Source organism: Chanodichthys erythropterus, chromosome 18, assembly GCF_024489055.1.
Source record: "Chanodichthys erythropterus isolate Z2021 chromosome 18, ASM2448905v1, whole genome shotgun sequence".
NCBI lineage: Eukaryota > Metazoa > Chordata > Actinopteri > Cypriniformes > Xenocyprididae > Chanodichthys > Chanodichthys erythropterus.
In genome coordinates, this window is record NC_090238.1 from 839,900 (window position 1) to 866,073 (window position 26,174).

A 26,174-nucleotide genomic window follows, 5' to 3' on the forward strand; every position below is an offset into this window, starting at 1 on the left:
CTGAACTGAACTAAATTGTACTGAACTGGATTGAAATGAACTGAATTGAATACGATTGTACTGAACTCGATTCAAAAGAACAAATTTACTTTCTGGAATTTAACTGAATCAAACTGGACTGAAAGATACTGAACTAGACTGAACTGAACTGGATTGAAATGAACTAAATTGAATAGGATTGCACTGAACTGGATTGAATTTAACTAAATTGTATAGAATTGCACTGAACTGGTTTCAAAAGAACAGATGTATTTCCTGGAATTTAACTGAATCAAACTGCACTGAAAGATACTGAACAAGACTGAACTGAACTAAATTGTACTGAACTGGATTGAAATGAACTGAATTGAATACGATTGTACTGAACTCGATTCAAAAGAACAAATTTACGTCCTGGAATTTAACTGAATCAATTCCAGGAAGTAATAGAATTCCTGGAACTGGACTTAAAGATACTGAGCTAGGCTGAATTTAACTCACCTGAACTAAATTGCACTGAACTGGATTGAAATTAACTGAACTGAATAGAATTGTACTGAACTGGATTCAAAAGAACAAATTTACTTTCTGGAATTTAACTGAATCAAACTGGACTGAAAGATACTGAGCTAAACTGAACTGAACTGGATTGAAATGAACCGAACTGAATAGAATTGTACAGAACCCAATTCAAAACAACAAATGTTTTTTCCTGGAATTTAACTGAAACTAACTGGACTGAAAGATACTGAACTAGATTAAACTGAACTGACCTGATATAAACTACATTCAAATGGATGGAAAATGAATAGAATTGAATTGTACTGAACTGAATTAAATAGACCTGTTCTGAGATCAATTGAAAATAACAAATGTATTTTGTGGAATTTAACTGAATCAAACTGGACTAAAAGATACTGAACTAGACTGAACTGAACTGGATTGAAATGAACTGAATTGAATAGGATTGTACTGAACTCGATTCAAAAGAACAAATTTACTTTCTGGAATTTAACTGAATCAAACTGGACTAAAAGATACTGAACTAGACTGAACTGAACTGGATTGAAATGAACTGAATTGAATAGGATTGTACTGAACTCGATTCAAAAGAACAAATTTACTTTCTGGAATTTAACTGAATCAAACTGCACTGAAAGATACTGAACAAGACTGAACTGAACTAAATTGTACTGAACTGGATTGAAATGAACTGAATTGAATACGATTGTACTGAACTCGATTCAAAAGAACAAATTTACTTTCTGGAATTTAACTGAATCAAACTGGACTGAAAGATACTGAACTAGACTGAACTGAACTGGATTGAAATGAACTGAATTGAATAGGATTGTACTGAACTGGATTGAATTTAACTAAATTGTATAGAATTGCACTGAACTGGTTTCAAAAGAACAGATGTATTTCCTGGAATTTAACTGAATCAAACTGCACTGAAAGATACTGAACAAGACTGAACTGAACTAAATTGTACTGAACTGGATTGAAATGAACTGAATTGAATACGATTGTACTGAACTCGATTCAAAAGAACAAATTTACTTTCTGGAATTTAACTGAATCAAACTGGACTGAAAGATACTGAACTAGACTGAACTGAACTGGATTGAAATGAACTGAATTGAATAGGATTGTACTGAACTGGATTGAATTTAACTAAATTGTATAGAATTGCACTGAACTGGTTTCAAAAGAACAGATGTATTTCCTGGAATTTAACTGAATCAAACTGCACTGAAAGATACTGAACAAGACTGAACTGAACTAAATTGTACTGAACTGGATTGAAATGAACTGAATTGAATACGATTGTACTGAACTCGATTCAAAAGAACAAATTTACGTCCTGGAATTTAACTGAATCAATTCCAGGAAGTAATAGAATTCCTGGAACTGGACTTAAAGATACTGAGCTAGGCTGAATTTAACTCACCTGAACTAAATTGCACTGAACTGGATTGAAATTAACTGAACTGAATAGAATTGTACTGAACTGGATTCAAAAGAACAAATTTACTTTCTGGAATTTAACTGAATCAAACTGGACTGAAAGATACTGAGCTAAACTGAACTGAACTGGATTGAAATGAACCGAACTGAATAGAATTGTACAGAACCCAATTCAAAACAACAAATGTTTTTTCCTGGAATTTAACTGAAACTAACTGGACTGAAAGATACTGAACTAGATTAAACTGAACTGACCTGATATAAACTACATTCAAATGGATGGAAAATGAATAGAATTGAATTGTACTGAACTGAATTAAATAGACCTGTTCTGAGATCAATTGAAAATAACAAATGTATTTTGTGGAATTTAACTGAATCAAACTGGACTAAAAGATACTGAACTAGACTGAACTGAACTGGATTGAAATGAACTGAATTGAATAGGATTGTACTGAGCTGGATTGAATTTAACTAAATTGTATAGAATTGCACTGAACTGGTTTCAAAAGAACAGATGTATTTCCTGGAATTTAACTGAATCAAACTGCACTGAAAGATACTGAACAAGACTGAACTGAACTAAATTGTACTGAACTGGATTGAAATGAACTGAATTGAATACGATTTTACTGAACTCGATTCAAAAGAACAAATGTTTTCCCTGAAATTGAACTGAATCAAACTGAACTGAAAGATACTGAGCTAAACTGAACTGAACTGAATTGAAATTAACCGAACTGAATAGAATTGCACTGAACTGGATTTAAAAGAACCAATGTATTTCCTGGAATTTAACTGAATTTAACTGGACTGAAAGATACTGAACTAGATTAAACTGATCTGACCTGATCTGAACTACATTAAAATGGATTATGAATGAAAAATTAATAGAATTGAATTGTACTGAACTCAACTGAAAAGCTAAATGAATTTCATGGAATTTACCTGTATCAAATTGGACTGAAATATATTGAGCTAGATTGAACTGAACTGAAATGAACAGAACTGTGCTGAACTCAAATGAAAAGTACAAATGTAATTAATTTAATTTTAAACTAGATTAAACTGGACTCAAAACTACTGAACTAAACTGAATTTCATGAAATTAATTAAGTACAATTCAGTATAAAAATATGAGGACCCAAAATAAAAAAAGTCATGTGTAAGGTCGAGTAAGAGAAAGGGGTGTGTACTTGTCTTCCTGCTGGTTCTCCTCGTTGTCACTGAGGTCATCGTCGTCCACCAGGTGTCCGAACGGCTCTGAGGAGATGGACACCATGTTGGACAGGATGACCCTGCTGTCGCTGCTGCCCGTGAGCAGCAGCTGGTCGTGAGAATGATTGTACCTCACACTCCACACCCTGAAACAGCAGCACAGCACAAACCACAGCGTGACATCCTCATCTTCAAACACGCTGCGCTTCTGCCCTCGCTTCTCCAGCTCACCGACGACACCCAGACTTATTTCTCTGTTCTCTCCCTCTGTCTACATAAGCCTCGGGCATAGCTCAGAAAAGGATCCGAGCCCTCATAGCCAGGGATTGTGGGAGGATAACTCAGCTGTCAGCAGTAAAATCTGGCTCAGTCAAGACTTCTCCCTAACTAATCTGTCTCCCATCCCAAAATATTCCCTAATACCTCCCAGCCCGAGGCTTAGCCGAACCCCTGTCGCTGCAAACACAAGAAATGAGGAACATGTGCGGGACGTTGTTGTTGTGGCTCTTTCCTATCTAAATAGGATCAAAACGTCTCTGATTGATTCGGTGCCTCTATCTTTAAGAGATAGCATCCTGTGGCTGACGTGTGTGTGTGTGTGTGTGTGTGTGTGTGTGTGTGTGTGTGTGTGTGTGTGCGTGCGTGCGTGCAGAAAGTGATACGCGCGATTCTGAGGCAATTATATCCAGTGACTCACACCTACGAGCAGATACTCTCGCACAATCACACACACACACTGAAACAGATCCGCAGTGAGCTAAAACGAGCTGTGCTAACACACCCTTGAGCACTATAACACACAACTACAGCATCAGCAAGATGTAAGAGCACAGATATACACACACTAATTAAAATACTGTCTTTTACATTCAAGATAACCATGTTGGATCCTGACACACACAGATAAAATAGCACAGGATGGCAGGCTTTGACTGTGGCCGGTTTCAGGAGAGATGTGAAAGATCGTACTAACACAAGCCTCAAACCCTCGATTGTCTTTGATGTGACTAAAATACAGTTATAAATGTGGCTGCAAAGGTAAGTTACGTAAGATAGATTAACGGCTAATTATTAGAGATTTCACACACAGACTTTCATGTGTGAGTTTTAAAAGCAGCCAGAGACATTTCAACTTCTAAAACTGAACATAATCTCATTTTTTCACAGATTTGATTTTATATATATATATATATATATATATATATATATATATATATATATATATATATATTATATATATATATATATATATTATATATATATATATATATATTATATATATATATATATATTATATATATATATATATTATATATATATATATATATATATATTATATATATATATATATATATATATATATATATATATATATATATATATATATATATATATATATATATATATATATATATATATATATATATATATATATATATATATATATATATATATATATATATATATATATATATATATATATATATATATATATATATATATATATATATACACACACACACACACAGGTGCTGGTCATATAATTAGAATATCATCAAAAAGTTGATTTATTTCACTAATTCCATTCAAAAAGTGAAACTTGTATATTATATTCATTCATTACACACAGACTGATATATTTCAAATGTTTATTTCTTTTAATGTTAATGATTATAACTGACAACTAAGGAAAATCCCAAATTCAGTATCTCAGAAAATAAGAATATTGTGGAGAGGATTGTGAAACAAAACCCATACAAAAATGTGGGGGAGATTCACAAAGAGTGGACTGCAGCTGGAGTCAGTGCTTCAAGAACCACTACGCACAGACGTATGCAAGACATGGGTTTCAGCTGTCGCATTCCTTGTGTCAAGCCACTCTTGAACAACAGACGGCGTCAGAAGCGGCTAAGGACAAAAAGGACTGGACTGCTGCTGAGTGGTCCAAAGTTATGTTCTCTGATGAAAGTAAATTTTGCATTTCCTTTGGAAATCAGGGTCCCAGAGTCTGGAGGAAGAGAGGAGAGGCACACGATCCATGTTGCTTGAGGTCCAGTGTAAAGTTTCCACAGTCAGTGATGGTTTGGGGTGCCATGTCATCTGCTGGTGTTGATCCACTGTGTTTTCGGAGGTCCAAGGTCAACGCAGCCGTATACCAGGAAGTTTTAGAGCACTTCATGCTTCCTGCTGCTGACCAACTTTATGGAGATGCAAATTTCATTTTCCAACAGGACCTGCACACAGTGCCAAAGCTACCAGTACCTGGTTTAAGGACCACGGTATCCCTGTTCTTAATTGGCCAGCAAACTCGCCTGACCTTAACCCCATAGAAAACCCTATGGGGTATTGTGAAGAGGAAGATGTGATATGCCAGACCCAACAATGCAGAAGAGCTGAAGGCCACTATCAGAGCAACCTGGGCTCTCATAACACCTGAGCAGTGCCACAGACTGATCGACTCCATGCCACGCCGCATTGCTGCAGTAATTCAGGCAAAAGGAGCCCCAACTAAGTATTGAGTGCTGTACATGCTCATACTTTTCATGTTCATACTTTTCAGTTGGCCAAGATTTCTAAAAATCCTTTCTTTGTATTGGTCTTAAGTAATATTCTAATTTTCTGAGATACTGAATTTGGGATTTTCCTTAGTTGTCAGTTATAATCATCAAAATTAAAAGAAATAAACATTTGAAATATATCTGTCTGTGTGTAATGAATGAATATGATATACAAGTTTCACTTTTTAAATGGAATTAGTGAAATAAATCAACTTTTTGATGATATTCTAATTATATGACCAGTATATATATATATATATATATATATATATATATATATATATATATATATATATATATATATATATATATATATATATATATATATATATAATTTATTTATTTATTTTTATCAAATAAATACACTACTATTCAAAAGTTTGAGGTTGGTAAGATTTTTTTCTCTTTTTTTTTTCTATTCACCAAGGCTGCATTTATTTGACCAAAAAAATCTATCCATCTATCTATCTATCTATCTATCTATCTATCTATCTATCTATCTATCTATCTATCTATCTATCTATCTATCTATCTATCTATCTATCTATCTATCTATCTATCTATCTATCTATCTATCTATCTATCTATCTATCTATCTATCTATCTATCTATCTATCTATCTATCTATCTATCTATCTATCTATCTACCTACCTACCTACCTACCTACCTACCTACCTATATATCTATCTATTATATATATGCTTAATATTTATATATTTATAATATTTTTATGGAAACTGTGATACACTACCATTCAAAACATTGAGGTAAGTAGTATTATATGGAGTCAAATTAATGCCTTAAAGTTTTGCACAAAAATAAAGTTTTGCAAAACACAAAAAAGAATTGAGCAATAAAAAAATGTTTTGCAAACAAAAATAAAGAATTGCAAAGCAAAAATAAAGTATTGAGCGGAAAAAAATATGTTTTGCAAACAAAAATAATAAATTGCAAAATAAAATAAAGTAGTGCAAAAATAAAAATATAATCAATTACAAAAATCAATGACAGCTGTAATCCTATTTTATCTTTGCCACATATTTTTCATGCTCAAACCTACTAAATCATTTGCAACGCTCATTTTATTCTGCGTTTCAGTCAAGCGTGCGCTCACGATGCCGGTTTTCTTTTGCGCTGCACTTTTCTGTGCGGATCTCTTTATGGCACTGGTTTGACGTGGGGGTGGAGTCAAGAAACGGGGGCACGCCTCCGTGAAATGCATTGAAGGGGAACGTAATCGGCGAAAGGTGAAATAATTCTTTGACATGGTTAAAAATAATGAATGGTTTGTTTTTGTTGGTTTGTTTAGCATATGTTGTCGCCGATTACGACCCCCTCCAATGCATTTCTTATAGTAATATGACCTGTTGCACTGCCTGTATCCACTTTTGTGTCCTTAAACATTCGTTTTTGGGGTTGACAGCTTATAAAAACTTATTTCTGGGTTTTTTAGCTTGTTAGCTGTACACCTTGTCACACAGCAGCTTTTAGGCATTGTTTTTTGTAAGGAGTCAGAAAAGACAAGAAGGCAGCCTGGAGACGGTTGGATTGTTTTTCCACGGTGGGCGTGGTTTTCAGATTATAATAAATGCGCTCCGTATCTATGCTTGATCTGTTCTGTTGCGATCTGCGTCTCCTGCCGATGACGTGTTTCGCGGAGGCGTGCCCCCGTTTCTTGACTCCACCCCCACGTCAAACCAGTGCCATAAAGAGATCCGCACAGAAAAGTGCAGTGCAAAGGAAAACCGGTATCGTGAGCGCACGCTTGACTGAAACGCAAAACTGCAAAACTTTAAGGCATTAATTTGACTCCATAGTATTATTATTATTTAAAGAAAAAAGAAATTGACACATTTATTCATTCAAAAACGCATTAAATCGATCAAAAGATTTCTATTTCAAATAAATGTTGTTTGTTCGAAATGAATATTCATCAAGAATCCTGAAAAAATGTATCATGGTTTTCAAAAAAAAAAAAAAAAACGTTTCATTAACTGTTTTCAACACTGATAATAATCATAAATGTTTCTTGAGCAGCAAATCATCATATCAGAATGATTTCTGAAGGATCATGTGACACTGAAGACTGGAGTAATGATGCTGAAAATTCAGCTTTGATCACAGGAATAAATTACACTTTACTGTATATTCACAGAGAAAACAGCTGATTTACACTGGAATAATATTTACAGTTTTTACTGTATTTTTGATCAAATAAATGAAGCCTTGATGAGCAGAAAATCTTAATTAATCATAATTATTTCACACATTAGACTGGTAGTGTAAGTGTACAAGTTCAGACATGTTTGAGTGTGTTTGTGTGTCTAACCAGTGCGAGTGCTCCTCCAGGCTCTTGACGGGCTCGCTGATGTGACGCACGTCCCAGAACTTGACTTTACAGTCGTCTCCACAGCTGGCCAGGTAATACTGCTTGTTGGGGTTGAAGTCCAAGTCACGCACCAGCTGCCCGTGAGCATTCTCAATGCAGTAGATCTGACTGTGTACGACAAAAACATCACATCACACCCTCAGACCAATGTGAGTGATGGAGAGAAGAGAAGCAGAACAACAGACAGAGAGGGAAAGAGAGAGATAAGGATGGAGCGCTTCCCATGAATCAAAAGCAGCCTGAGCGTCTGGGTCTGAAGGTCAAACCTCCATCACGCGTCGTATAAAAGTGTGACAAGCCATAAAGCACAGGCTGCTCGCGTCCTTTCGCAAGGTGACGACTTCCTAGGCTGGATTTGCTTGTAAAGCTGTTGTGTGTGTGTGTGTGTGTGTGTGTGGATGGCTGTGCTGTAGATGACCTCAGGCTCATCTGTATGGACTCAACACAGTCCAGACGTATTACTACACAATCACGTCTGGATTTTTCTACTCCCATTAGCCGGCTATCTTGCCACACACTCATTAGACAATTAACTTGCTAATTAAAAATCTCATTAAAACAGGAAGTGAAATATATGACATGAGAGTGTGTATTGAGCTTCAATTAAGTCTCCATTCATGTCGAGTCTAACGCAGCCGCTGGAGAACAATATTTTATGGAGAGGGAATATTAAATCAATAGCAGATGATATTAATATTCCATCTAGGGCTGCAACTAACAACTGTTAACTTGATCGATTGATTAATCTGATAATTATTTCTTTCAATAGATTTTTAAAAAATCATCAGTGGTCAGACTTTAAAAATATATATTTCCTTATCTTATGAAAGAAATATGTTGCTATTCTACACCTACTCAGTGTTCTCCATCAAATCATTTGTAAATTGAATCCTATAGAAGTTTTGTTTAAAATTTGACTTGACAGCTGACAATTAAACTGATTTGTACGGAAGCTTGTTTCCGCCACGGAATAAAAATATCAGAAGGTAATTCTTTATCTAACAATTCTGAGGTTTTTTTCTCTGTTGTAAGTTTATATTTCACATTTCTGACCTTTTATCCCCTCATAATTCTGCATGTACATGTGGTCAGGTGTTTAAAATATAAAACAGAATTGCGAAACGTAAACTCAGAATTCAGAATTTATAACTTGCAATTCCAAAATATAAAATCACAATTTGTTTGAAGTTAAAATTATGAGATAAAAAGTTGCAGTTACCTTTTTTGTTTTTATTCCATGGCAGAAAAGCTTTCATAGACTTAAATTGGACTACAAATGAGAGACTCACTAATAACTCTAGTCTTGATCAGGGCCGGAGAAATATTCATCAGAATATTGTGTTTAGATACAATTTGTGTTATTGAGTTGACATTTACAGAAAGATGTCAGTGTTTTCATTTGAATCAAATAAAAACTAATTTTCGTTTGGATAAGCCTGACTTAATCATCAAAGAAATGAATCAGAATCACACAAAATGTGTTGATAATTAAAGATGCACCAATATTATATGTTTCCGCTGATATGAAAGCCGATTATCCAGAATGATATCTGCTGATACCCATAGTTTGATTTTCTTATGTAAAAAAAAAAATCTCTCCAAATTAACGCTGTAAACTATGCAGGGAACCCTCTTATTTGTTACATTACCATATATATTAGAGGTAAAAATAACAACAGAGCCCAAACTATTACATTCAACTGCTTATTTTTAGGTATAGGCTAATAATCACACTCAAATAAAAATTAAATGTTTGTGTACAACTCAGTTGCAAATAAGGTAGTTTTCATAAGCACTTGTGTTCATGGACTAATTAAATAAATGAGCTCTAGTGATTTTATAGCTATCTAATGAACTGTGAACACTTCCTGAGGTTAAGTGACATATTGTTCTCAAGCTGTTTTATCTTTCCATGGTTGAAACTGATTGATCGATTACATGAAACATGATTCATTTCGGTAAGTTGTTCTGTATCTTTCAACATACCTTCTGATGTTCATTCATGTTTATTTTGTGCTAATCAGACTCTCGCTCCGCGCTACAGCGATCTGTCACGACACTTTGAAGAGCGTCAAAACGCCATTTAGCGTTTGATTACGTGATAAAATGGACAGAATTTGAAAGCTGAGATGTTGTTTCTTATCAGAAGTAATAAAGCTCTTTGTGATTATTAGATGGGAGACACTTCAAGTAATGTTTGGACTGCGGACTTGTCAACCCGTCTTGAACTAGGGTGATTCCTGGGGTCAAACAGAGCTTGCATTAACGCAGCCATATTTTAATTGTTAAAGTGTTATTGTCACGTTAACTTGCACTAAATTCAACATAAGGGGTTTTCTTCACACACAGTATTAGTTGCAGTCTGACACTTTTCCGCCTCCTTTTGATTGACAGGATAGAGTCGGCCCTGATCATCAGCTGATGGCCATTAGTGAAAATAATAGCTTTTATCGACCAATACCGATTATTGGCCGATACATCGATGCAATCCACACAAGCCCCTAAATGTCCCTTAAACATCGGCTAAAACGATCAGACGGCAGATTTACAGATCTCAGATGCACCAGACTTTATGCTGATATTCAGATCTGCTGCTTGTCCTTCTCAAACCGAGCAGGCGTAACAGAGGAGACCTCCAGCAGACGGAAGGGTTGTGAACTTTATCCCGGTTAAGGAGCAGAGAATGCGTCCGGAGCCACAGCCAGCTCCGACCCCGCCAAGGAAATGGAGCAGGAAATGAGGTTAGCGGCGCCGCTCCTGAGTCCTTCATGCTTGTAAATGTGAAATTGGGATCCGATCAGGCAGAGCCTGGGTGAGCGCGCGCCACACAATCGGACAGAGATTAGTTGGCGTTGATCCGTATGCCTGCGGACACGGCACGGGTCGATCTGCATCCCCTTCCCAACGTCCTGTTCCGCACTGCACGGCTGATAAACGGACGTGGCTGAGCGGATCGGGCTGCGTTTCACCAACGCTCGGGAAGCTGGACCTTAGTTTCCATGGCAACATCACGATTAAGACAGGCTGCAGGCCTGATGTCTGCCTCAGTCTAGAAGGAAGACATGCGGATTTGAAGCAGCTCTGCAGGAAATGGCACTTTCTAAAGGCTGTGTGTTATTAGATGGACAGCAGGAGAGTTAAAAGGTCAGGAGACAGTACGTGGATGTATGCTGAAGACGTCATCCAAACAGCTGATAACCTTATTTTTCAATGCACAAGAGTAAACTGTTTTCTGTGAATGTGCGAGTCTTCCGATTCATTAGATATAATGAGAGGAATAGTGCAGTAAACGGTAAAACTGTTTGCGCTACAAAACAATGTGTGACAATACATTAAAATAATACGGTAAGAAACAGCAGTTTGCAATATCAAGCAGCATAAAGAGCTGTTTTGTACAGCTAAAAATAGGAGGAAGAGGATGAGGCCGGAAGCCAAACACATTCAATTTACAAACGTCCACATCCACTCTTACGTTAAAATAAGGTGATAGCTGGAGTTTAAATTATTGCCTTTTTTTTTTTTTTCTTCTGCAGTATAGACATGATACTTGTGGGATCTAGATCAGGGCTGTCAAAAATAAATAAATAAAAGCCTGACGGGAAGTGACAAATAATGATACAAAATAATAATAATTATTATATAAAAATAAATTATGCTTATTTTAATTTAATAATTTAATTTAAAAAATGTTTATTCATTAATTACTTTGCAAAATATATTTTTAGCTATAACAGCACAGAACAAATCAATTTTGATTTGTTCGTTGTATTGCATGTTTAATTTTATTTTAATGTTTTATTTTACATATACATTTTTTAATATATAAAATAAACCAAAAAATGCATCCATTAACTATATTGACGTAATATGTATAACATTATATATAGTACATGCAATCCAACAAACAGAACAAATTACAATGTCTGTTTTTCTGTGCAGATAAACAGATCAAATCAGGATTTTGCATATGCAAGCTGTAATTTAAATGAGTCAAACCGTTTCTGATTGGCCAGTAATCACAGTCAGTTTAGCATGTGTAATCTAAAGGCCCCGGGTGAATGAAATTAGTAAATTCCATAGATTTTCAACAGATTTATACCTAAAATGAAAAATATCAGACGCCAGCATTGGCTTTCATCATGTGCAGTGCAGGTATATTTTTTATGACCCTTTAAAAATTCACCTGGAATAGAAACAGATGGAAGACAATGTTCTTCACTGTCAAGAGCAAAGTAAATGAATGTACCTTCAGGCAAATTTTACATTATTCTGGAAAAAAAAAAAAGCATTTATGCTGAAACTTTGGATGAAGCAGTTTCCCTTTAACACCTTCCTCACTGAGCTGTAAATGACGACTCCTGACACTCAATCTCAATCTGACTGCTCTTTCTACCAGAGGATCACATTAAAGTTATTCCAACTCTGTAGGCGTAATCCGTTGTTTAATATAAACTGCAAATATGACAGATTTCTCATGTTATGACATTCATCAAGTTAGGCTAGAGAAATAAGTAACTTTTTTTTTTGTCATCAGCATGTTTATGTGTACATGGTCTGGAAAAGTCATGATGGAATCAATGATCAATTCCTTAATTTAAAAATAAATCAAATATTTAAAACATTAATTACATTATACACCCACAATGTGATCGAAACTGTGTTCTTCTGTACTGTAAGTACATTTCATAAATGTTTCTTGAGCAGCAAATCATCATATCAGAATGATTTCTGAAGGATCATGTGACACTGAAGACTGGAGTAATGATGCTGAAAATGATCAGGAATAAATTACACTTTACTATATATTCACATAGAAAACATCTGATTTAAACTGTAATAATATTTTACAGTTTTCACTGTATTTTTGATCAAATAAATGCAGCCTTGGTGAATAGAAGAGACTTCTCTCAAATAAATATGAACAGTAGTGAGGTAATTCATATCTTAAGGCGCACCATACTTGGTTATAATCATGATAAATGTCAAAAAAATAACATTATGGTAATAACATTTCTATTGTAAGTGTTGGTACTTATCTGCGTTCATCTAAAGAGGTTGCAGCTGAATCATTTATAAATAATGTGGTTCACTGAATGCTTTGAACATCAGGCTGAACATGTTTGACAATGCATTATTAGTGTAGAGAAACATCACATCTTGAAGAAATGTCACTTAGTTTGTTAAAGGTTCCTTAACGGTTGTGCAGTTCAGATTCTCCTGATCCGGGAAGCTATAGTAGCTGTGTGCCGAGTGAAATGAATGTTCATGCGAGCTGTGCTGGAGGAATAATAATCACAGCGCTATTGATCCCTGGGTAACAGTCAGACCTGATGAGCTGAGATGAAATGAGATGAGAGAGAGAAGCAGCAGAGAGAGAAATGAAGACTGAGATGCACAGAACAGAGGTACAAAAAACACATGCAGAGTGAAACGCAGACAGAAAGACAGAGGATGAGGAGTGAAGCTGCAGAAGAGGAAGATGCCTTCAGAGATGAATCCCTTCTGTACTTACACTACTGGTCAGAAAACTGAGTAATTAAGATTTTTCAATGTTTTTGAAAGAAGTCGCTTATGCTCACCAAGGCATGTGTTCAAAAGAACAGCATTTATTTGAAATCTTTTTAAACATTATAAATGTCTTTATTGTCACTTTTGATCCATTTTAAGCATCCTAACTCAATAAATGTATTACTTTCTTTCAAATATGGTAGTAATGTATGGTACCACTACAGAATGTTTTAAACAAACAGAAGCAAAATAACAAAAAGAGAAGCTATAAAGAGATCTGAAGTTTGCATGTTATGTCTCTTGTGTGGTTTAGTCACCATGAAGTCAAAATTGACAGTTTTTTAATGGGATATTGCAGTATTTATTATAAATATGTGTCTCGTAATCTATAATCAGAATAACTTCCCCTCTCTCTTGCAGCATCTCTGAATTTTGAAGCAGTTTGAAACAACCCAAGCCCAAGTTTGTACAGTAAACATTTGAGATAATAAAATGCTTCTTCTCTCGTCTTACCTCATGCTCCGCAGGTCCCAGCCTCGGATGGCCGTGTCGTTGGCTGTGGCCAGCTGGGTGCTGTTGTGATGTGGGCTCCACTTGCCTGTGGTGAACTTCAGCTGCCCTTTGCCCTCCAGGGTGGCGCTGCTCGAGATCTGTGGGAGGAGAATCGATCCACATACATCTCAATCGACGGCTGCATATTCACCAGTGCACCGTTTATACTGGGAGTTCAATGCAAAGTGTGCTCTCAGCCTGGAAAGACCTCAATCAGAATGTCTCCACAACCTCCAGAGAGAATGGAAACATCTGCGACACATGACAGTCCACTGGTGTCTTGGATGGAGGTGTTTGACTGTATCAGGGAATGTAAACTTGATGTCCTTATTTGCTTCTGATTGGATTTATTTACTGTGTTAATATAACTGAGTGCAACAGCTCGTTTCAGTGCCACTGGTTCTGGAAGTATTTTTTCCATTTTCCCCATTGGCATTAAAAAAAGTCTTTGATTTGAAGCAAAAAAGTATATGAAAATCAGACAAAAAGACAAAGGAGCAAGAACTTAGTGGCTTTAAAGAGGGAAAGAACTACAATCCCACAAAGCATTGTGAATGACAAATTAAAAATGGTGGAAAAATATAAAACTCTTTTTATTAAAGCTGTTAATAATATATTTGAAGTTTACTGCAAAAAAAAATATATGCATATACAAATACTCACTCTGTTTGATTGACAGCTCCAGTGATTGTAAAGGGAGCGTTCTTTGATCGCTTTCTTTATTTAATTTAATCACTGTTTAAATAACTATTTATTTTTATTTATTTTATTTTATTTTATTTTATTTTCTCCTACTAAGAGAAACAAGAGTTGAAATGACGCACTTATACACTATGTACTTGTGCACTATGCACTCATCCATGTGGTGTGTGAATTGTATAAGGTTATTTTGTCATTTAACAACGGAGTCCGATCCTCCCTTCCCCTCCACTACGTAATTAAAGCTGCGACAGTCGATTGCATGAAGTGTCCAACATTCCACACTTAGTTTTTTTCCATTAATTTAGTGCATCACCCGGGTATTTAAAGTACACATTTTCTTTTTGGAATTTTCTGCGTGAACGCACTACTGCACTATTTATACTTAAAAACGTCATAGAATAGTGCACAAGTACGCGAATTGGGACGCACCTAAGGTGAAGTTGAGCGTTTAGCCACTGGTTTGATTTACTGACACACACACAAAGATCATGTGACTGTACATGAATCATTAATATCAGATCAGGCATTAGAATGAACACAGTTACTGACATGTTGTTGCATTACTGTCGAGTTCATATCGTAAAAGTCTGTTTGTGCCGAAATGCGATTGATTTACCAAAGAATCCACAGTGAAATGAACCGAACACAAATAAATAAAGCTCAACTGAGACATTCACATTGATGAAAATAAATAACCATATTCCTGCATTAGGATCCTTTGAAAGGTGATGTTATTTTAGTCCTGTATCGCTCTTCTCTCCTCCTCATCTCACTAACACACCAGTGGGCGGGGCTAACGCTGTGATGATGAAGTGGGCGTTGATTTCTCCTGTGGAGGCGGAGTTTCACCATCTATAGACACATTCCAGGATCAGTCGATCTCTGGGTCTGGAGTCAATAAAAGCTTTTATTGGACTAACAAGGAAGATTTCAGTTCTGAAACTTACAGGATATTCTTATAGTACGATGAACTCCTATATACTCTACGCAAGTATTTGAAACATCAATATTAAAATACTGACAAAACTACTGCTAAATGAATCAAAAACTGGTCCTTTAACTAATAAATAATCACAGAGCACTGAGGGATGGCTCTGTTATTTGTGCTCAGTTGTGAACGCTGTAGGAGAAGCAGATTTCCCCTCTCTCTGAACCTCTCCTGCTAATTTTTCAGGGTTTGTCGCTCATTGACCACAGAGAAAACAGATTCAATATTCCAGCACAAGCAGCAGCCTGAGCTACTGAACAATAACACATCGATCCACTTCTACCATTTTAAACACACACTCAACGTGAAAGCCAAATGGTAGGGAGCGTCATTATTTCTATTATAATTACGCTACTTTTAGTTCAATTCTAAGGCAGCATCACATGTGTCCTCTGCTAGGAAGAAACCCTGAATGCATTCAAACAAGCTCAGTAAAAAAATTCACATTCAAACCCTAAATATAAATATATTAATATTTTTAATTAAATACCCAAAAGCACCTATAACAACAGCTCAATCAAAATAAACAGGAATATTTTATCAAATGTGTACTATACTGTATTTATTTAGGGCTATCTTATCTTATTATTGAGCATCATGCTAAGATCACAGCAAAAAATGATTTTCTAACTCAGTATTTTTGCCTTGTTTTCCAAAACAATTATCAAAACATTCTTTAAATCAAGATACATTTACTTGAGATGCAAAATGACATGATATTACTGTAAGTCTTATTTTCTGAAAAACGTATCAAAATGAAGTGTTCATGCATAACACAAGAAAACATATCTGCCAATAGTGTAAGAAAAATAATTGTGTTTTCTATTTAATATTAAGTGATCACCCATGGTGGCAATAGAAGGGCTCTGGAGCTTAAGTGTGCAAATGTTAAGTGACGTAAATAGTTAGAATAACAGCATCAATGTGCTTGTTTTCCCATAAATGATATTGGGTTTATCAGGTGAACGTGTCAGCAGACAGTCGGACTTCTGAAATGAGAAGAAAACAATAGCTGCGTTTACACTGGCACAAGAAATCGGATTTTTTTTTACTCACATCTGACACAGATTGGAATTTGTTGCACGTGTAAACACAAAATTCTGCACGAGATCTGATTTTTTTGCATCCGTTCTGAGCAACTTCCGATATGTGGACATCCGACCTACTTCTGAACACGTATATCCGGTTCCCATTGGAATTCCAAGCCACCACAAGGCAAGGGCGACAGGCTTTGCAAACAGACAATATGGATCTGACAGCGACACCATAAGTAACCATGTTTATTCTAATGCCTGATCTGTGATCAGTGATTTCTGGTGTGTAATTATTCATGTTCAGACAGATTTTCTGTCTCAAAATCGTTCGATATGTTTATGCATCAGTAAATTAAGCCAGTGACTAAACCTTCAACTCCACATTGTTGCTCTTAGTAGCATGAAAATGATCTGTTATTTGTTTGAGAATGCTTCTTCCTTTAGAGGAAACGCCCCAGATACACATAGACGTGAGCCTGGTGTCTGCTTCTCGCTTTGTGGGATTCAGCGATATCCGAATAAAAACACTAGCAGACGCAGCGTGGTGATAAACACATCAACCTGAGCTATTCTGAAGAACAGAGGGATGAGCGAGTGTGTGTGTGTGTGTGTGTGTGTGTTGTGAGTATGGGGGCGGCATGAGGGAAGATTTGCATGAGGCAGATTAGCATTCTTCACGACACCGCTGGAATCTAGCTGTGCCGAGAGCTTTCCGAACATCCTCTCTCTCTCTCTCTCTTTCAGCCTCCTCCTCGTTTCCCTCTCTCTCGTTTTTAATGGGCGCGCTGCACTCAGCAGGCCTTGCCACTCGATAACCTCCCCTCGCTTTGCATGCAAAGCTGACATTAGAGGGACCTCATGGAGCGGCTCAGTGTGATGTCAACGACCAGCCTCCGTCGGGAGCGAGAGCGTTTTCACACGTGATGCCGCGTCAAATGTCGAGTCAAGGTTATGTTCGCAAAGGCCTGTGACACTGCAGTCCGAGAGAGCGTTAATTAGTAACGACTGCAGCTGATTATTAATGAACAATAGGTGGAAAGCTGTTTCTTACTCAGTGAATCTCCTAAAGTTTAGACTATCAGGCTTTTAGGGCTTATGACTTGACAGATGCAAAAACGAGAACGGAATCGTGGAATCCAGTCAAAAATGGAATTTACTGTATAACGAAGAATGTTTTGGAATTTGGCAAAATTTGGATGAATAAATCAAAAGAAGGGCTGTACAGTTAATCAAATCATGATAGGGACTGGTGTCTGCTAATATTAAACCGCAAAATGCTTCAATATTTAACAGTCAAAAAGTGAGATGTAAGATGTAATCAGCTAAACGTTTAATATTTGGCAACCGTATTACAATAGAAATGGTAATATCTAGGGATGTAAACAACTCAACTGGAGACATTTTCAGCACATTAGGCATAAGATTAAGAATGAATGTGAAAATGTACTTCTCCTTAGACCTGCACTAGAACATGGTGAAATGTGTGGCTTTGACAAGCGTGTTTATAGGCTGTGGTTAGGACAGTCATTTAGCCTATTAAAATATATTATATATTATATATGTTACCAATAATGTGTGAAATCCGGCATTGAATGCCTAGGGAATATATAGAATGCCTGAAGTTTGTAGGCAAAGTATGAAATGCTTTATATTTCACACATTTCCTAGGCATTCTTTACAATGCCAAAGGGCCAGCCGGCTTGTCAGTCTGTATAATACCTAGGTAATGTATGCAACATAATCACAAAAAACAGACATTTTATACTTTGCCTAAACTTCACGCATTCTATATATTTCCTTGACAGGCTATACAATATCTGCTTTTCACACATTGCCGGTAACATACATATTATATATATCTCAGGTATAACATTATGAGCACTGACAGGTGAAGTGAATAACACTGATCATCTCTTCATCACGGCACCTGTTAGTGGGTGGATATATTAGGCAGCAAGTGAACATTTTGTCCTCAAAGTTGATGTGTTAGAAGCAGGAAAAATAGCAAATAGATCAAATGCACTACTTTACAATAAGGTCTAGTTCTTTTAATATTATTCTTCATAAGTCTCATTCTTAATTTAATTAATTTTCTCTTTTTGACAAGAAACCCCTAAGTTTCTGCAACCTTTGTATGCCCATGGCAGGGTTTTTATAGTTAACTAAAACTAAAACTATAAAAAAAAAACATGAAATAAAATAAACTTTAACGAAAATAAAAAATATAAAAAACTTAAACTTATTTCTCATTGTCATGTTTAAATTGGTGTACTAAACCAACTACAATGAAATATATATTTTTTTAAATATATAGACATATTTAAAAAAAAAAAAAAAAAAAAAAAAAAAGCAAAAAAAAGTCAAAACACAACAATATTACTAAAACTTTAACCAAAATTAAAATAAAAAATGGAAAATATAAAAATAAAAACTGATTCAAAATATTAATAAAAATTATAATAGTATCTGAATGACACTAAAATAACACTGGTCAATGGCTGGTCTGTGCTCATAATTTAAATAAGTAGTTCAACTAAAAAAAGAAAAATCTGTTATCATTTACCAATTCAAAATTTGTCATTCTAAACCAAAATGCTATTTTACATACAATTTTTCATGGCTGTGTTTACTTTTTTCACTGACAGAGACAAAAATGATAAAGACTGGCATGGTTTTAAAGCTACTGTTATCCATTTTTTACATTCCAGGCATCTTAAAATGCACATACAGTGTGAGATTTTTGCTTATTTGTCATTTTCAGAGCTTTACAACCCCTGGTTATGATATGCTTTCATTTTATGGAAAAAAACAACAACATATGAACATTTTTCGAAAAAAGAAACTCAGAGATGCGAGATGTAAATGAATGTTAAGGAACTGAACATGGTGATATGCGGTGCCAGTGTCATAGCTGCAGTACTGAGAGAAGGGCTGTGAAACACGGCAATTATGAAAATAATGAATCTTACTGTGGCCTTGCTGGAGCTCTCCTGAAGGTCCCAGAGCAGCACATGGTTTTCAGCCAGAGATATCACACGCTTTCCATCACCCATGGGCTCCCATAATACACTGCAGGAGACATGAGAGAGGACACTGACAATGGCTGACTACACATTCAAAGCCATTTCATGGAAGTTAGTATTTAATACAATGTTGGAATGGTGCTTTTTACATATGTATGAGGAATGTTGATATGGCTATGAAGTGTAGGGCAATTAACCAAACTACACAGTCTACTATCATTAGCTATCCAGACATCAGAAAATGTTAAGGTAATACATACACTACATTGCCAAAAGTTTTGGGACGCCTGTCTTTACATGCACATGAACTTTAATGACATCCCATTTCTAATCCGTAGGGTTTAATATGGAGCTGGCCACCCTTTACAGCTATAACAGCTTCAACTCTTCTGGAAAGGCTTTCCACAAGGTTTAGGAGTGTGTTTATGGGAATTTGACCCTTCTTCTAGAAGCACATTTGTGAGGTCAGGCAGTGATGTTGGCGAGAAGGTCTGGCTCACAGTCTCCGCTCTAATTCATCCCAAAGGTGTTCAATCGGGTTGAGGCCATTCAAGTTCGTCCGCACCAAACTCGCTCATCCATGTCTTTATGGATCTTGCTTTGTGCACTGGTGCGCAGTCATGTTGGAGCAGGAAGAGGCCATCCCTAAACTGTTCCCACAAAGTTGGGAGCATGAAATTGTCCAAAATGTCTTGGTTTGCTGAAGCATTAAGAGTTCCTTTCACTGGACATAAGGGTTCAAGCCCAACCCCTGAAAAACAACCCCACACCATAATCCCCCTCCACCAAACTTTACACTTGACACAATGCAGTCAGACAAGTACCGTTCTCCTGGCTACCACCAAACCCAGACTCGTCCATCGGATTGCCAGACAGAGAAGCGTGATTGGTCACTCCAGAGAACACGTCTCCACTGCTCTAGAGTCCAGTGACGGCTGCTTTACTCCACTGCATCCGACGCTTTGCATTGCACTTGGTGATGTGAGGCTTGGATGCAGCTGCTCGGCCATGGAAACCCATTCCATGAAGCTCTCTACGCACTGTTCTTGAGCTAATCTGAAGGACACAGGAAGTTTGGAGGTCTGTAGCTATTGACTCTGCAGAAAGATGGTGACTTCTGCGCACTGTGTGCCTCAGCATGCACTGACCCCGCTCTGTGATTTTATGTGGCCTACCACTTCATGGCTGAGTTGCTGTTGTTCCCAACTGCTTCCACTTTGTTATGATTCCACTAACAGCTGACCATGAAATATTTAGTAGTGAGGAAATGTCATGAATTGGCTTATTGCACAGGTCCAACCTATCACGGTACCACGCTTGAATTCACTGAGCTCCTGAGAGCGACCCATTCTTTCACAGATGTTTGTAGAAGCAGTCTGCATGCCTAGTGCTTGATTTATACACCTGTGGCCATGAAGTGATTGTAACACCTGAATTCAGTGATTTGGAGGGGTGTCCCAATAGTTTTGACAATAAAGTGTATATAGAAGAAGTGTATATTAGATGTTTGGGTAAACGGTAAATGATTCAAGTTTGATCTGAGGGAAGAAGGCAAAGTAGCAGGAGCGTGAGGTATTGCAAGGGAACCCATGTGTAGCAAAAGTCCACAATATAAAAGGTGTGCGAGCATCGACTGGCCTCCGAACATCGCAGAGATTACTCCGTCATTACTGAAAGTATTGACTGACCTATATAACACAGTTTGCTTTCGTTTCTTCTCAGGCTTCAATTGATCTAGCAGCGGTGGCTCTGATAACCCATCACACAGCCATTAGCCTGTCTCACGCTGCCATCACTGTGCGCTCAGCACGTCCTGTGCACAAATTCTCACAAATGCTCCATTGGCCACAAAGTGCTCAATGGGCATTGATTAAGAGGCGTCCACTAGCTTTCAAAATGAAGCAATTCTATTCTGTGAGATGAAAAAAAAAAAAAAAAAACATAAAAACATAAAACAGGAGGTGACAACAAGTCTTTTTTGGGGGGTACATTTTTTTTCATTGATATTTCATCTATTTTCTTCAGGGGAGCTTAAATTGGAATGTTTTCAAAACAGGCACATATGTATTTGAGAGAGAGAACAGAGAAAGTCTGTGAAAGGTATGAACATTACCTGCACTTTAACACTAGTCTCACATGGTCAGAATCTTGACTATTTGATCAACATGTACAGTAATGTGTTGTTAAAGAATTAGTTCACTTTAAAATGAAAATTAGCCCAAGCTTTACTCCCCCTCAAGCCATCCTAGGTTTATTTGACTTTCTTCTTTCTGATGAACACAATCAGAGTTATATTAATAAATATCCTGAGGCATTTAAGCTTTATAATGACAGTGAGCGGGACCAATAACTGTGACCTGAAGAAAGTGTCTCCATCCATCATAAACATACTCCACACGGCTCCGGGGGGTTAATAAAGGCCTTCTGAAGTGAAGCGATGCGTTTGTGTAAGAAAAATATTCATATTTAACAAGTTATGAAGTAAAATATCTAGCTTCCACCAGACCACCTTCTGTATTCCACTTACGAAAAATATTCTGTATTCAACTTTTTCTGTAAGGCGTAGGACATAGCATAAGCATTTTGAACTGTGAGAATTTTACACTTTCTTCATAAGGCGGTCTGGTGGAAGCTAGATATTTTACTTTATAACTTGTTAAATATTGATATTTTTCTTACACAAATGCATCACTTCACTTCAGAAAGCCTATATTACCCCCACCTCCACCCCGAAGCCGTGTGGAATACGTTTTGCTTTGGATGGAGACACTTTCTTCAGCTCATACTCGTTAGTCCCGTTCACTGCCATTATAAAGCTCGGATGCATCAGGATATTTATTAATATAACTCAGATTGTTTTCATCAGAAAGAAGAAAGTCATATACACCTAGGATGGCTTGAGGGGGAGTGAAGCTTGAGGTAATTTTCATTTTAAAGTGAATTAATCCTTTAAGCAAGAGCAATCTGTGAGAATGAAGGATATGAGGAAGCAAGAGGTGTCATTCATCTTAAACAGCCGATTACATCAGCAAACATATTATGAAACTCTCATTGCACACAAAAGAGACAGACATAACCCTGAATCCATACAGCCTATATAAATGAATTAAGTGTAAATATGAAAGTCCGTAAAATAAACCTCAATATGATCATCTTTGTGAACCACAGTACAGCAACTGCATAGTTCTGCTGCTTTATGGTTTACAGTGCAAGGAAAATCAAGTCCTTCTACAACCAATGATCCATTTTGCTCCTTGTCCAGCTTCTTCTATTTCATGATTAGATTAGTGCAAATCATACATATAAAATTCCACCAATCGACTTACACCCAAGCTTTGGATCATCAATTACATTTGGGTCTCTACTCTGGCTGCCACTAAGTGTTGGTCCTAAATCCATGACTTTCTCTGGCAATGCTGCCAAAAGCCAACCAAATGATTTTTGTCACTACCCAACCCAGCCCGCTTCTCTGATCAACATCGTTCACCCTCAGCCAGGTAAGGTACAATTGATCGGGTCACGGCACTATGCTGTTTGACATGCTATCCTGTCTTTATAAGACATCTTGAAGGTTTTTCAGCTTGATATTACTTTTACTTCTCATGGTTCCATTTTCCTATCATGGGCTTTTTCCAAATAATCCTCCCAAAGACCAGTCATCTCCAAAAGAATAATGTCAGAGTTTAACTCCAACCCCAATTAAACACACCTGAACCAGCTAATCAAGGTCTAATTAGGCATACTAGAAACTTCAAGGCAGGTGTGTTGAGGCAAGCTGGAGCTAAACTCTGCAGGACAGTGACCCTCCAGGACTGAGACCCTGTCATGGCCAATGTGCTGAGGGCCTTGAAGAAAAACTGTGTAGATCCCAAACAACCTTACCTAAATCAGCACAGACTTTGCCTACCAGCCCTTTTTCAAGAGTCACTGGCCAAATCTTGCAAATCTCATGCCAGCCATGTGCAGATGCAAGGATTTGGTTCCTGGTTTCTGGTCCTTGCTGTTCACCAGCTCTTTCAAAAGTTGAAACACACCCCAGACATCCTCCCCCACCCCAGCATGGGTATCTGGTGTCCTTGTACTACATTAACTTTCTTGCCAGAGATGATAAGGGCAACCGTAGCTTCATAGCTCTGGTGAAAGCTGCTAACCTGCTTACCCAACCACATACACCAACAACAGTCAAAATACCCTTGGGTGCCATGCAGGCCTTGTGCCTTCAAAGCAAACGTGACTGGTTGACTGCTCTCAACCAACCTTTCAGCTTGTAACAGGTGGCCTGAACTGCTGTTCTGGCCTTCAGGCTGCTAATGAACCATTTAGACCATTGACCTGGACTTTTACACACAGTCCTCCTGTCCTACTGGACAAGGTGGGTAGGCAGGTTTTCTAATTTAAAAGACTTTGTAATTCACTCTTTTCTCTGCACTAAAGGTCCCCTATTATGCTCAATTACAGGTTCATCATTTTGTTTAGGGGTCTACAAGAAAAGGATTACACGAATGTTAGTCTACTGCTTAGAGCAGGGGTCTCCAAACTCGGTCCTGGAGGGCCACTGTCCTGTAGAGTTTAGCTCAAACCTCAAATAAACACACCTGAACCAGCTAATCAAAGTCTGATTAGGCATACTAGGAACTTCCAGGCAGGTGTGTTGAGGAAAGCTGGAGCTAAACTCAGCAGGACAGTGACCCTCCATGGCCAATTTTGGAGACACCTAGAGTGTGTTTCGGAAACATAATGCCCCTTACTATAACCGGCACGTTTCAGCTCTCGGTGCTTTAAAAAGGAGATGTAAACACTGTAACTGTAACTATGCTAAGGCATCACTTTTGCCATATTAGTTCAAGCCCAAATCGAATCATGACAGTCAAGAGGAACAAGCTGATTGACTTGAACCACATTCTCAAGCACGACTTGTGCAGGACGTTTCACAGTGGTGGTTATTTGATACTTCTCTTACATTTCAGATGTGATGTTATAAATGTGTAATTTCTCTACATCACGGTAAAAACTGTATGTCCATTAACATGCTGAGGTGCATCGATCCTCACAGCACACAACACAACAAAATGTACTGCTGAGTGCATTAAAATACAATTTCTTTTATCCTTTTGGAAGTCCATGTAATGATGTTTTGCCCTTACATTGCAAAAAACAAACAAACAAACAAACAAAAAAACGGTGTTTACTCATAGCGAAAAACTCTTCCCAGCCTTAAAACTAAAGTTTGTTTGTTTGAGGGTGAGCCAAAGTAGCCAGTAGGCGAACATTATGCAAATGTGTTACATGTTGATGGAGCAATGTCAAAGAAACAATGGCAGGGCAATGGCAAGGTAAGAGTCTTCTGTTGGAGAAATTAACTCACTTTGGCATGGACTGTGCTTTGTAACTCTGCAGATTACAACACTTACGGAAAGGTAAAACCAAAAGAGCATAACAGGCCCCTTTTAATGTATCCTATTAATATCATAACACCACTTTTGTCAATCCAGCCCAACTTTAAGTTGCTGTCATTTATTGTCCTCCAGGTCAACTAGCATCCTCATCGAGGTGCTAGATATGCTGTTGTTCTCTTTCCCTGAGAATAGCTCTCCACTTCACCTGGACAAACCTCAAGCAGCTGACTTCCTAGCTCTTCTGGCATTGTTTGACCTTAGAAGAAAGCACACCCCAGGTGTACACTAAGCAGGGAAACAGCTAGTTTTTCTTGCTGTAACCTTTGCGCTCTCTCCCCCACATGCTTCTTCTCTGTGGTGCCTGCATCCCTTTCCTCCTCTAATTACTTCTTACTTGATGTGAATGATTCTATACATACTCCAATTTAACACTGAAAATACCTGTCCTTTCCTCTCCAGAATGTGCGATACCCTGTAGCAACTTGCTCATCGATACTCTTTGTGACCACTGGACCAAGCTGAGTGCTGCAGAGACGTAAAGGCATACGTCAAAAGATCTAGCCAATCGGAGAGTCACGTGACACGATGCGAAAGGAGGCTGAGTAACTGCGAGCTCCGCTTCAATCTGCTTAATTTATCCTATCATTCACTTTGTTCCGATGAAAGTTTTTGTGATTTGGGCGTCTAAGTGATATTTGAACAAGATAATGTCAAAAAACTCGAAATCCTCGGCCTGTGGGGACATTAAAAAACACTTACGTTCACACGCGCCCGAGGCGTCTCAGGATCAAGATGGCCGAGGCCCAGCCGAGCCTGAAACGGTCTCGGAGTCTCTTGCTGAGAAACACGACATCG

The 26,174-nt window shown here is 37.4% G+C and overlaps 1 protein-coding gene across 1 annotated transcript in view; it reads right to left on the reverse strand.

Moving 5' to 3' along the window:
- Positions 1–26,174, reverse strand: part of eipr1 (EARP complex and GARP complex interacting protein 1) — a 53,510-nt gene that overhangs the window by 8,126 nt on the left and 19,210 nt on the right. Inside the window, exons 5-8 of the mRNA XM_067367778.1 lie at positions 19,870–19,969; positions 14,138–14,274; positions 8,057–8,224; positions 3,147–3,314 (exon numbers count right to left, since the gene is read on the reverse strand). Coding sequence (XP_067223879.1) covers positions 3,147–3,314; positions 8,057–8,224; positions 14,138–14,274; positions 19,870–19,969 — 573 coding nt within the window. The remainder of the gene's footprint in view (positions 1–3,146; positions 3,315–8,056; positions 8,225–14,137; positions 14,275–19,869; positions 19,970–26,174) is intronic.